The sequence below is a fragment of the Camelus ferus genome, chromosome 35 (genome assembly GCF_009834535.1).
Source record: "Camelus ferus isolate YT-003-E chromosome 35, BCGSAC_Cfer_1.0, whole genome shotgun sequence".
Lineage (NCBI taxonomy): Eukaryota > Metazoa > Chordata > Mammalia > Artiodactyla > Camelidae > Camelus > Camelus ferus.
The window spans coordinates 10,182,747-10,196,475 of NC_045730.1; the positions used below are offsets into that span (position 1 = coordinate 10,182,747).

The following is a 13,729-nucleotide window of genomic DNA, read 5'->3' on the forward strand; positions in this document are numbered from 1 at the left end:
GTAAGTTACAGAAATCAGAGCTACAGCACTTTCCACTTATTTGATGAGCCGTGGTGGGAAGCAAAACATGATCAGTGTTTGTGAGACTGAGGCAGTGTCCCCTCTCTTACTACCAGAAGCACTGTAGATTTCTTGAGGCCAATTTTAGAGTCATCAAAGGGTCTAAAAACAATCATATTCTTGAACCAAGCAGCCTACTTCTAGGCATATAAGCTAAGGAAAGAGATACAAATGAGAAGATGAATGAAGAAAAAAAAATCCTAGTAAAATAGCCCCAAGGGAAGCAATTTAAATAACAAGTCAGTGGGATGCTCCTTACTTATATGAAGACAACAGGGAGTAGTTGTAGGTGTTTAGAAACGTGATGCGGATCTGCACTGTCATGGAGAGCAGCTCATGTTTCCTAGTGAAGTGCAGATGAATCTAGAAGACTAATGTCTAGAATGATCAACAGCAAGATGTTTATAGAAGTTATTTTTCATTACAGATGATTAGAAGAAACTTTTAGAAATACACTCAAAAGAAATTTTTTTTCCCTATGAACACAGTTTTACCAAAAAAGGTCTAAGGATAAGTCTCTAAGTGTTTTTCATATATCCAGCAATAAAACAGTATTAAGTAGTGATAAGAACATATTACATGAGGAATCAAAATATCTAATATTGTTCCATACCTCCACTAATACTTGTGTTGCCTTGAATAAATTCTAAGTAGCAGTTTACTCAAGTGTAAAATGGGTATAAATAATTTTTGCCTGTTTCCACAATGCTGTTGTGAAGGTCAAGTAAAATAACATATTTAAATGTTTTGAAAAACGTAAAATACTATAAAAATGAATGATAGCATAGTCAATAGCATCACTTAAAGCAGTTAAAAATGTTTTGATCTCTTATCTGATTTTTGCAATGTTATTCTCATGCAGTAATTTATATAATTTATAATCTGGTTCTACATGTAACTTTGTTCAAAGCTGAGATAGCAATGGTGACACAGAATGTGAATCTATAAACCTCTGGCCCAGAAATCATAATATATAGCAAAACTCTAACCAGGCCAATAGACAGATTAAGCAATTAACTACGTAGTTTTCTCTGATGGACACTAAAAGGTCCTACTCTCTCAAAATAATGTTCTGCCTTCTCTTTCCTTCAAAAAGGCAACCAAGTTGCCTGAAATTCTTACATCAATCATTCATATATTTGGGATAAGGACCTGAAGGCTCCGATTAAAACGTGTATGTGAGTAATGTGGTAACACATTAAACTATCATGTATTAATATCAGATTGAAAACTGACTATTAGATTAGCTAGTGACTCACCTAGCAAGAACTGGATGAAGGACCCATTCCTTGTAAAACTGAAATACCTTTAAAAGTCATGAGGCGGAGGAGGGGAGAGGGAGAGGAGCATGAGGTCAGGCTCAGGGAGAGAAGTGCTGGGGCAGTCAGCCTGATGAAGAGGGTGGTGACGATGAACCTGTCACCTTTGCAACTTGTGGAGGACTGGTCTGACTCTAAAAGGAACAGCAATAATAAATATTTGCCAAAAATATATACGAGTTAAATTGCTGAATTCTACTCTGGATAAATACAAGCGATGTTATTAGCTTTGTTTAATAAATGCAAAGTTTTAACTAAGATATACCTAAAGTGTAACACTTTATTATAGATAAAATATTTCAAATGTTAACTAACACATGCCATTCAGCATTATATATACTACATACTTAGTTCACTGATAAAAGTTTACTTGCTATTGAATAGTCCACAGATGTTTTCTGAAACAACTGCCCTAACAGCACGACTCCCCCACCAGGTTATCTCCTCCACCCTTGTGGCTATAAAAAAGAAAACTGGGAATTTTGTCATTTTTCCTCCTCCTTTTCACTCACATTTGGGGACGCTTATCTGCACGCCCCTTATGCCTCACTGTGGCACTAAGCAAATGATAAATCTAACCACCTATCTTCTGTTTTGCTGCCTACCTGGGCCTTTTCTAAGCAGGAAGAAAATCTCTAATCGGTCTGTTATCACAACCAGAATGCAAGAGATTAGTGACCACAGAGAGAATTAGAATCGGTTTACATCCTTTCGGGCAAGAGGAATGATATTATTTCACAAGCAAGAAATCTGAGGCTCCCTGACCTTAATTTAGAAAACCTGCAGTTAATAATCACATTAAAGTTGGTTTTACAAGCCAGACAGTTTTTGTTTCCTCTGTTATTTTTACAATTTGAGTGTCCTTTGTGGTTACCAAAATTGTCTGATTGAAAGACACAGATTAACACTGAAAATATTTCATCGTAATAAAGCAGGCCTTGCTGCTTAGGTATATCTGACTTCACATACTCACATACACTTTGCATTGTTTTTTTTTTTTTTTTTTACAAAGCTAATAACATTGCTCCAGAGTAGAATTTAGCACTTTAACTCATTAATTATGACAATTAATACACAGAAAACTCCTTTCTTAATTGAGGAATAAAATGAATTTTTCACTGTAATCTGCCAAACCAAATAAAAAATTTATAGATTCCACCACAGGCACACTCACCCCTCCCCCAAAAAGGTCAGTTGTTTCTTGAAGGAAAGAGAACTAAGCCTGAAGCTACACACTTAGCAAAGTCAAAGGCCAGATGTACAGAGCTAGGGCGAATGGGTACAGGTGGCCGGTCAGTGTGCAGGACTTCCGATGACAGCAAACTGAACTTGCTTTCTTTTTCAGAGTCAAATGCTTAATGAAAACAAATCTAATTACCACCATACGCCAAAAAGTATCAGTGATCTTCCAAAGTATGGTCAACTTTCACTTAACATTCTACTAAAGGAACTGTATTAGCCAAACTCATTTTAGCTGCTTCAGTGTAATTCACTGTGTGTTCACTAAAGTGACTTCTGAGTCTTTAGACACCTGTCCTCTTCTAGAGAGAGAGAGAGAGAGGTTTACAGTCTGTGTGTATGTGTAGTTACTGGAATGAAATGTACAGTCTAGCCATAGAGACGATGCTCACAGAATGAACACAGAGTATGAGTCTATATATGTGTATACGGGTACAGAAGAAAAGTTACAATGGCAGTTTTAGCGCCCCAAACGTTAAGGTTTATTCCCAAGGTACTTTTGCAGTCTTTTGAAAATAGAACTAATACTTGGAGAGTAAAAACATCTCAAAAAGTCGTATTTGCTACTTCCATGGTAAAAGGAAAAAATATCTATTGTATACACTGAATCAGTCTCTTTTGGGTAAGAAAAGAATTTAAAGAATGAACCTATGGGATGAATTTGCAAAAGTATGAAAAGATGACTTTATATATACCAAGACTGCACTAAGGCTATGCTTGTAAGTTATGTGGATTTTCTGTATCTATAATACTAACTAGCCACTTCAAGGCTCTGTTGGTTACATCATGTATATTCTTAGCATTTAAATGTTCATCTCTCTCCTCTTAAAAATATAGATAAAAATTTAACCAAATTTTAATGACAACAAATTTAAAATGTTGCTCTAATCAATTTCTTACTCGCCTCTATCATTAATTGTAAGGTGTCACAGAAATATTATTTAAAAAGTTAAGGCAGGGCTGTCTTCAAGGGTGATACTAAATAGTGAACTAGTCTCTCTCATTAGCCAACTGCACCCTTTTAAACCAATGCTTGTTTATGATTTTCTAAAACTTATTTTAGTAATTTCTGTTAATCATCATATTAACAGTAGTAGTATAGTCAGAGGATTATAGTACTTAAACATCACTAAGGATGGAATATCTTTAATCTGGTCAGATATTTACTGATAAGTCATTAACTTATCTTTTACAGACAGCCTTTAAGCCAGATAATAAAATGCACATCCCAGTAACATTCTTAGCAGAAGAAAAGGTATCCTTACGACTTTTCTCCAGTCACCAAAGCTAACTGGTCTCATTATGAAATAGCAAAAAAAACATACAAGGGGTAATTTTCCACATGATCAGACTTTAACTCTGAAGCCAAAATAATGAAAAATATCTTACAAAATTCAAATATGTGATTTTAAATATGGTAGTAAAAACATTTATATAATTTAAAATTCTCAAAGCAGCTCCTATCAAAAAAGAACAAAAAAAAGTCATATGTTTTGTAAGTTTGCTTCTAAATTAAAAAGTGGAAGTTTACTATGAAAAATAACTTATAGCATTTATGCAACAGGTTGGTTGGTTTTTTTTTTTTTTTTTGGTAGTTGTGTTTTAATTCTTTTGCAGGATTTAAGACCCAAAGGTGTACTAACAGAATTGAATCTTTGCTTTTAGTAACCTCTTAAATATTTTAGATCTAAAGGATTTATTTTAAAATAAGTTCAATAAATTATTTAGTACATGTTTGGTGCTGTGATAGGTGCTTTTATGATTCTCTGCTCTAAATTTCCAAAGTGTTAAATCTAAAACTTTCCAGGTAAACACTTTGTCTTTTAAATGGTAGGTATGATGAGTCATACATGTATAAATGTATATTTATATGTAAATATTAAATTTTATTTATAATTACATATATTAAAATTATATGCATAAAATTTTAGGGGGTTAAACAACTGTCAAAATGGATGGTAGGTATCATCCTTGAAATAAAACATTTTAGGAAGAGTGCTCATTTAATTAATGCAAACCACCTGTCTAAATACCTAAAGCAACCTGAACCTCAACGTTAAAAAGATCCAGCTGAAATATAAATTTTCTAATTCTGATCTGAGGACTATTTTTTGCCACAGCTAAAGGGGTCACTCTAAACACAGAAACTAGCATTGTTTTTCTGTGACTAGGTTACAGTAGCTTAAGTCTCTAAACACTAGAATTCCTCACACAGCTGTTAATTGTGGACCAGGGGACTGGCTGACATCTGCTTCTTACTTATTTCGTTAATGGTTCGCTTCCAGATCCTAAAAGGACTGTAGCCTTTCTCCAAAGATAATATGGATGCATCTATGTCTGCCTGATACATAGTTGCCTTGTTCTGGTTTGTTGTTTGCACTCTCCATGCAATGCAAATCTGAGTGAACTCACATCTGTCACCGATCGACCCAATTCGTGGGCAATCTTTTCCCATCGACCTGGGGTCCCTCCTGGGAACTTAACCATACTTCTTGTCAGCTGGCTGAGGTCCTCTTCCGTCCATTCAGGTGCCTACAAAACATTAAAAAAAAAAATTTAGAGAATGTTTGCTAAAAGCATTTAATAAACCTGTGAACCAAAGTACTGGCATTATACTGTCTGCAAAAATAACGTTAAAATGTATCTAATAGTTTAGGTGAAGGTTTGAGCTACATACTTAACAGAGTGCAAAGCTTCAGTAGCCTTTAAAAAGTTCTGATGTAAACCAAATAACAAAGAAGAAATATCACGAACCCAGGCTCTTGAAGACATTACAAAAAGAAAGACCATTGTTTTGAGGTGCATTATGTCACTAATGCTCACAAATGCCTGATTACAAAAACAAAAAAACTATAAGCATACGTGAAAATATGAACAAGTAAATGTACTGATTTAGAAACAGAACTGAGACAGATATTTTTTGTTCAGTCTGTGTAACATTTAATTCTAAAAAATCATGTATTTTCAAAAAGTTTAACTTATCAAGTGCTATTAGCATTTTATAAAACTTGGGAAAAGAAATAAGAAACTTTCCCAACCAAGACTTAAACCATCAAGTCCAGGCAAAGCAGCATTTCTTCTGAGAAGGTAAACAGCTTTTAAAAGTTGATCAAATTATTAAAATGAATGAAATTCCTTAAATATTACAAAAGCTTTTTTGCAAAAGCAAAACTTCTAAGTGCAAGCATATTCTTTGCATTTTACTCAGCACTACCGCTTGGTGATACCCAAAGCTGAAGCCAAAGAAACCATTATCAAATAACAGATAACCAGGTTACAACTTTACATACAGTTTAGCACTAAACTATTCCCTGCCAGAGGCAGTAGCCACACTGTAGCACACAAGGCTCTAGGAGTCAGCAAAGATGGAGGAAGCCACCTTATTTTCCTTTAATTAAAAATAAAGAAGAGAAGAGAAAGAAAGAAGGGAACCTTTGAGACAAATACCTTTTCTAATCACCGTTTCCGATAATGAACAGGCATACATCAGGCCGTTTGCATTACAGAACCATCAGCACAGAGCAACAGTCAGAGGTGAGTGACCCCAGGGACTATCTCCACAGCTACAGCAAAGCTTCTCCCTGACACTAATCCTCCCTGTCACTCTCCCACTGTGCTCTAACCACACTGACATCCGCCTGCCTCACTGCAAGCTTAACGCGGCCCTTCCTGACTTTTTACTGTCTCCCCCAATCAATGGTTCAAGCGTGCTCTTTTCACCATGTCCAAATGGCAGCTTCACTCATAATCAAAGTGCACTGCCCGTGTTAAAGGGCTTTCCGAAAGGCTCTCCCATTTGCATTCATTTGCAAAGCAAACTACTTTTATTCACTTTGTTCTGCTATCAAGAATGTTCCCTGAAGCAGATAAATTGGCATAAATACAACCTGCCACTTAAGAGTCGGTAAATAATAGCCAATAGTAGGGAGGATTTTATCAATCATTCTATTTTGTATCCACTAAGAGCTGAAAGCCTCAAACATATTCATCAGTACAACCCTAACGAAACACATGCATAAATTCACTTCTATAAAAAGTTAGCCTACATTGAGTATGGTCGGAATTTCTTTGACATCTAATGAATGTCAGAAATCTAATTCTCCATATCAGATAATTTAAAAATTTACACTGAAGGTTTTTTTCTTTTTAGTTGTTTGTTTTTACTTTAAGAGAAAGTATTATTCAGGTATTATTTGGACAGAATTGATTTTCAAGGAAATAATTTTTGCTAAAAGCTGCAACTTTAAAAACTATACCAATTGGCTTCAGAAATGCAAAAGAGTTAAGACGAACTTAAATATAAGCTTATAGTACAAAGTCATCCCACAAAGAGCATGAAGTTGATGCTGCACCGAGATTACAGTATTCAAGCCACATAGGATATCCATGCCATTCCACACTACATCAAGTCATCTTATTTCTGCATTAGTTACAACAAACATTTCCGGAGCAAACGGTATTGTCTAAAAATGTCAATGTAAGCCACTGTTTCACATAGTAAACTAATTCTTTAAAATAATCTATTTTTAATAGATTGGCTTTCCAAACACGCTACATATATGAACGGGCATTAAGAAGCAATCTAATTTTAATTCCTTGTTAATGAGTCTAAAAGGACAGTGCCACTTTTTTTCCCTAGAAAGGAAAACATGAAAGTCACATATGTGGATGGCTAGGCCTAAAAAATCATCTACTGCTCTGATAATCTTTCCTTTTTGTATTGTTGTTTCACAGCCACGATTTTATTATTAATATTAAAAAACCAGGTCGATATTAACTAGGACCATAATCTGAAATCTCTGAGAGAACCCCTGTAGCGATGCATGTTCTCTCTCTCACAGCTGTAAGGCACTGTGGTGAATGTGAATCCCTGGGCAGTAGTTAGCTGTGTCTTTAGAAGCAGCAGCACCTACTGAGATCCAGCTCCTCCCTCAGCCGGGAGTGAGGGTGGCCGTGGTGTGAATGTCGTCTCCTTGTTCTAATCTGGAGCCAGCTGTAGCTGTGTAAGTCAAGTGAATGCATAAGCATCCTGCTTGCCACTTAAAACCATGTGTGTCCAATATTACTGAGACACTGGGCCAAAAATTCATCTCTACAGTAAAGTGATGGAAGATACCACATGGTGCGGGGACAGCTGTTGTGAGTACACAAGCATTCCAATTTTGCATCAGAAAAGTCCCGCTCTGGGAATAAATCTCCGTACTGAATAAAAAATAAAAAGTTTTCAAATTATTCAATGCTTTAATGGAGTGACCACAAAATAGATCTACTAAAGTAAGAGCTGATATAGCATTTAAATTGTATTCCCAAATGATATCCCTTTGGGATAGATTGTCATAAAATCAGCTATGTTCAAAGATGTGAAAATCCTTAATATTCTTGGGGGACAGGCTGAAGGGAAAGCACACTGTATCTTTAAGGTAACCCCTATATACCTTTCCCTTCACAGAGTTAGACCATAAAATGTTAACTACAAACTGTCCTGCAATTTGTTCAGTGCTGAAAACGACCAAATTACAGGAAAATTTTTAAAAGTACTTATATAGTGCATTTTTATACTTTAATGACAAAAGGTCTAGTTCTAGTTAATAGATATTAAAACTCCCCAATGAACAATATTTCTATTGAAATGACCTATTAATGATCATTATTTTTGTAATTACAGAACTTACAATTTTGGATTCAACAACTTTTTAGATTCAGTTCAACTCATAACTTCTCAGATTTTACCTAAAAAAATCCTTATTATAGCACACAGTTAAAATATCAGATACATACCTAATAATGCAGCTGTGTATCTAGTCATGTAATAACCTGCTACCCTCTAATTCTACCTTTGTGTCTGAGAATGTGCATTTGCCTTTCAGCTATACAATTTTCATTTCCCACTTGAAAATTGAGCAGTTATTTGATCTTGACTGTATATGTGGATAAATGATACATATTAAAAAAAAAAAAACAAAATTGAAAACAAATCACTTCAAATGTCTTTTCGCTCTTAGGAAGAGAAACTCTCACCTAAGCTATTATAATGTGATTCTTTAGCAGCAATCATTGCACCCCAAAAGGTCTCTTTATCTATGATTTAGCTACCTTGCCAAAAGAGAGGTCCCCTCTGGACCAGGGATCCTCACGTGTGGTCTGGCATCAAATGGCAAACAAGTTTGGTACCCACCTGTGAGAAGTTCAGAAACCTGCAGTAAGGGTTAGAAACTTACAGCAACTGAAAACTGCCACAAGGACCAAGAGCGATCAGTCAGCTCTTCCTTTATATGAGCCAGCTGGGGCGTCGTCAGACTAGCACCATGGGTCACATGAAGTGCGAGCTGCATTTCTGTTTGGCACAATAGGACTACAACTCGGTCAGCAACAGACGGAAATAATTTTTAAAACCTGGTCCTTCACTATAGATAGTTTGAGAAACACTGCTCGAGACAATGCATATAGTTCAAATTCCTTCTTCTTTTGAGGAGTAATAGTAAATAAATGGACCCTTTGAGAAATGGACACAAAGATGTTTGATCCATTCCTTGTCAAAATATTTTATGTCACTGAGTGTTGGGGTGCTTTGGCACATAGTGAAAGATGACTGCAGGCATAGCAAACAGCAAAGCACAAAGGCCTTGAGGTGGGAGCCCGTCTAGAATGTCTGAGGGACGGCAAGATGACCAGGCGGCTGGAACAGAGCAACAAAGGCGGCAGAGGGTGAGGGGCTCAAATTGTGTTCAGGGCCTGGAGGCCACTGTGAGGACTTGGGCTCATTTACTCTGCATGACACACAAAGCTATTGGAGAGATTTATTTTTTTCCTTTTGGTTGAGTGCTTATTTTGTTTGTCCAGGAGGGCTTATTTACAAAGGTATGGGTGGAGGGGAACCACAAGAGCTAGTGCTGGGACAGTGCAGACAGCGAAAACCTGCAAGAGTGGATGCCGCAGAGTCAGCCTCCTGCCAAGTCCCAGTGAAATCAGGTGGAGGGACGCAGCTGGCCCAAGATGAGCACATCCAGAACCACAGCTAATTAGGTTCACGATAATTTACTGCACAGGCCCAACAGGTGAGTGATAAGGAGTAACATGAGGGTGTGACAGGGGTCTCAAGTCTTTACCGACAGTACTAATCTCTGCTTTTTTTTATTCCTTTACTCTCCCCTTTTGTGGGGATTCAGAAAGCAGTAATGAGAGGTACATGCAAAATCTCAGCAATGTTCTCCCAGGGCAGTCAACCCAAGCAATAGAAATAAAAACAAAAATAAACAAATGGGACATAATCAAACTTACAAGCTTCTACACAGCAAAGGAAACCCATAAGCAAAACAAAAAGACAACCTACAGAATGGGAGCAAATATTTGCAAAAGATGAGACTGACAAGGGCTTAATCTCCATAATATATCAGCAGCTCATACAACTTAATAAGAAAAAAACAAACAACCCAATCCAAAAATGGGCACAAGACATAAACAAGCAATTCTCCAATGAAGACATACAAATGGGCAATAGGCACATGAAAAAATGCTCAATATCACTAATTATCAGAGAAATGCAAATCAAAACTACAGTGAGGTATCACCTCACACCAGTCAGAATGGCCAACATTCAAAAGTCCACAAATGATAAATGCTGGAGAGGGTGTGGAGAAAAGGGAACCCTCCTACACTGCTGGTGGGAATATAGTTTGGTGCAGCCACTGTGGAAAACAGTATGGAGATTCCTCAAAAGACTAAAAACAGACTTATCATATGATCCAGCAACCCCACTCCTGGGCATATAACCAGAGAGAACCTTAATTCAAAAAGATACGTGCACCCCAATGTTCCTAGCAGCACTGTTTACAATAGCTAAGACATGGGAACAACCTAATGTCCATCAACAGATGACTGGATAAAGAAGATGTGGTCACATGGAATACACTACTCAGCCATAAAAACAAATAAAATAATGCTATTTGCAGCAACATGGATGGACCTAGAGATCGTCATTCTAAGTGAAGTAAGCCAGAAAGAGAAAGACAAATATATGGTATCACTCATATGTGGAATCTAAAAAAAGAAAAAAAAGAGGATACTAATGAAAGCATCTATAAAACAGAAACAGACTTGCAGACATAGTAAACAATCTTACGGTTACTGGGGGAAAGGGGGTAGGAAGGGATAAATTTGGGAGTTTGAGATTTGCAAATGTTAGCCACTATATATAAAAATAGATTAAAAAAACAAATTTCTTCTGTATATCACAGGAAAGTATATTCAATATCTTATAATAATCTTCAATGGAAAAGAATATAAAAACAAATATATGTATATACATGCTTGACTGGGACATTGTGCTGTACACCAGAAATTGACACACTGTAACTGACTACATCAATTAAAAACAAAATCAATTGACACTGTGTGTGTGTATTTCAGGACTCTTAATGTTATATTGATCTATTTATCTATTATGTGCCATAAAATTTTCATTATACAGATAAGGAAATTGTACTGTTATGCAAATTTCTTTAAGATGTAGTTTGTCACAACTTTTCTTTTGCATTCAGATTATTTTAAATTACAAATAAATATTCCACCTATTTAAAACTTTGTCCCTGTTTGTGGAATAGTACTGTATACTCTGCAAAAGGATCTAAATCAGGATTTGTGGCTCTGTCGTCTATTTTAGCTATACCTTTCTAATGCTCTACAAAAGCTATATCCTGTCTATTCTTCCCGAAACAATAACACTGTCATCAACTATATAAGGTTAGGAAACTGGCAAAAAGAGGTGTAATAATTTTCTTAAGGTCACCTAGAAAGTCAATAGAAGAACCCAAGTAAAATTCAAAGTTCTTAAAGGAAAAAAAAGTATTATGGATGAAATTATAAATGATTAAGACCCAACTTTTACTTTATTATTTACTAAGATTATATAAAAGATATATATGTATGTGTGTATGTATCTATGTAGTAATAAATATTTACTATATTATTCAAAAAGAATGACTGAAAATGAACATTGGTAAATTTATGTTAGAAAATCTTTGTGCAGTCATTATTTGTTTTCTACTGTTTTTTTTAATGCTGAAAAGCTTTATAAATAATTATATTACTGTTTACTGCCTGAAACTGTTATTTTGAGAAAAATGAAGAAAAACAAAGTATAGAAAATCAAAGTTAGATATATCACTATTACACTACTTCGGATAAAGTTATATCATATTTAAGACTAACATGAGGTTAATTAAACAAATTTAAGAACATGACACTGGCTTTAAGACTTCTGAAAAAGCAGTACAAATTGTTTGTTTGTTTTCAATTTTGGAGCACATGCACTATTAGTCCACCAGCTTATCAGTCATGCTTTGAAATTCAAGTTTAAAAAAATGTATTGATCACTACACAATATAAAATTATATCCTCTTGTTGGATTGATCCATTTATCATTACAAAATGTCCTTCTCTGTCTCTTATGATAGTCTTTGTTTTAAAGTCGACTTTGTCTGATGTAAATATAGCTACCCCAGCTTTCCGTTTGTGTTCATTTGTATGGAGTATCTCTTCTCATTCCTTCACTTTCAGTCTGTGTGTGTCCTTACATCTAAAGTGAGTCTCTCGTAGGTAACATACTGATGGGTCATTCAAGGAATTATAAGTTGACTCTTGAACAACATGGGTTTGAACTGCACAGATCTATTTACATGCAGATTTCTTTTCCATAAATATGTACTACATGAAATGCAGATGGTTGAATCTGCAGATGTGGAACTGTGGATTGGGTGGGCCAACTGTGAAGTTACATGAGGATTTTCAATTGTGTGAAGGGCCGGTGCCCCTAATCCCCATGTTGTGCAAGGGTCAACTGTAATGCCAGTCCTTTTCTGTTTTATCTTATTTTCCTGTTATTTCTTTTTAAAAATTTACTTTAAAATTTTTTTTTTAAAATTTATACAATTTTTAAAGGTTACTTCCCATTTACAGTTATTACAAAATACTGGCTTACTATTTAACAGTTTCTCCATGGTTTGTTTAAATGTGATTGTTTTATTGTTTTCAGGATACTGTGTACTTCTTGAATATGAGGATCTGTCTTTTTCATCAATTCTAGTAAATTTCAGCCATTACTTTATTGTAATAGTGCCTCTCCCTTTCACTCCTTTAAAAACTGTCATTAGATAGATATATGCTATACTTTTTCATTCTATCTTCCCAGTCTCCTAACCATTCATGTATCTTCCTTTCTTATCTCTTGGTTCTGCACTCTGGGTGATTTGACCAGATCATTTTCTAATTCACTAATTCTCATTTCAGCAGTTTAATCCCACCATTAAAAAAAAAAAAAACTGAATGAATATATCATTTACAGAAGTTCGTTCTTTTTTCTCTATCCTGTCATGTTCTTTCATTATGGTTTTATTCCTTCTTTTATCTCTTTAATTGTTTATCTAAAAGTAATTAGTTTATGGGCTTTCAGATTAGGTTTCTTATCTCCTATTCTTAGAATGACAATTTTCTTCTTTGTTGTATCTGTTGACTACCCTCAAAGTTTATACTTACATTATGAACACATCTTCACTGAGGTTTTTGACTTTTTAAAAAAAAAAAATCCCTTAACAGGAGCTCCCAAAGCCCTAAGTTTTCTGGTAGAGAACAGTTTTGCATTGGCTTCTGTCAGGGCCCTAATGGTTTTAATGGCTCTGGACCACTGAATTTTTCTCATTCTTCCTTTCACAGAACAGTAGCCCTTCGAGACTAGGCTTTATGCAGGAGGCTCAATTCCAGCTGCCTGTGGACCCAAAGGCACAATTTTTGCTTCAAGTAGCATTAAAACCCCAGGCACCAAGGCTTATATTCTGTGGTGTCACTTCCTGCTTATGACTATGGTTTTGAGCTGTTACTGGCATTAAAACAAAACTGGATTTCCCTTTTATTCTTTTAATCAAGGCTATGATTATGGGTTTTTGCTCTTAATACGTAATCTTACATTGGAAGGGCAGAGCTCATTCATACCAGCTCAGTCTTTCATGTTGCTAGAAATCTCCCAAGAGAGCTTTGTTCAGGACTAATCTATATTTACTCTTACGTCTATAACTTAATATTCACTTTATCCATGTCTCTACAAGATGTATAGATACCAT

The 13,729-nt window shown here is 35.5% G+C and overlaps 1 protein-coding gene across 1 annotated transcript in view; it reads right to left on the minus strand.

The window, feature by feature from the left end:
* The window catches only part of DNAJC1 (DnaJ heat shock protein family (Hsp40) member C1), a 149,599-nt gene that overhangs the window by 18,712 nt on the left and 117,158 nt on the right, over positions 1-13,729 (minus strand). The window contains exon 9 of the mRNA XM_032473809.1: positions 5,031-5,150. Within this exon, the coding sequence (XP_032329700.1) occupies positions 5,031-5,150 (120 nt within the window). The remainder of the gene's footprint in view (positions 1-5,030; positions 5,151-13,729) is intronic.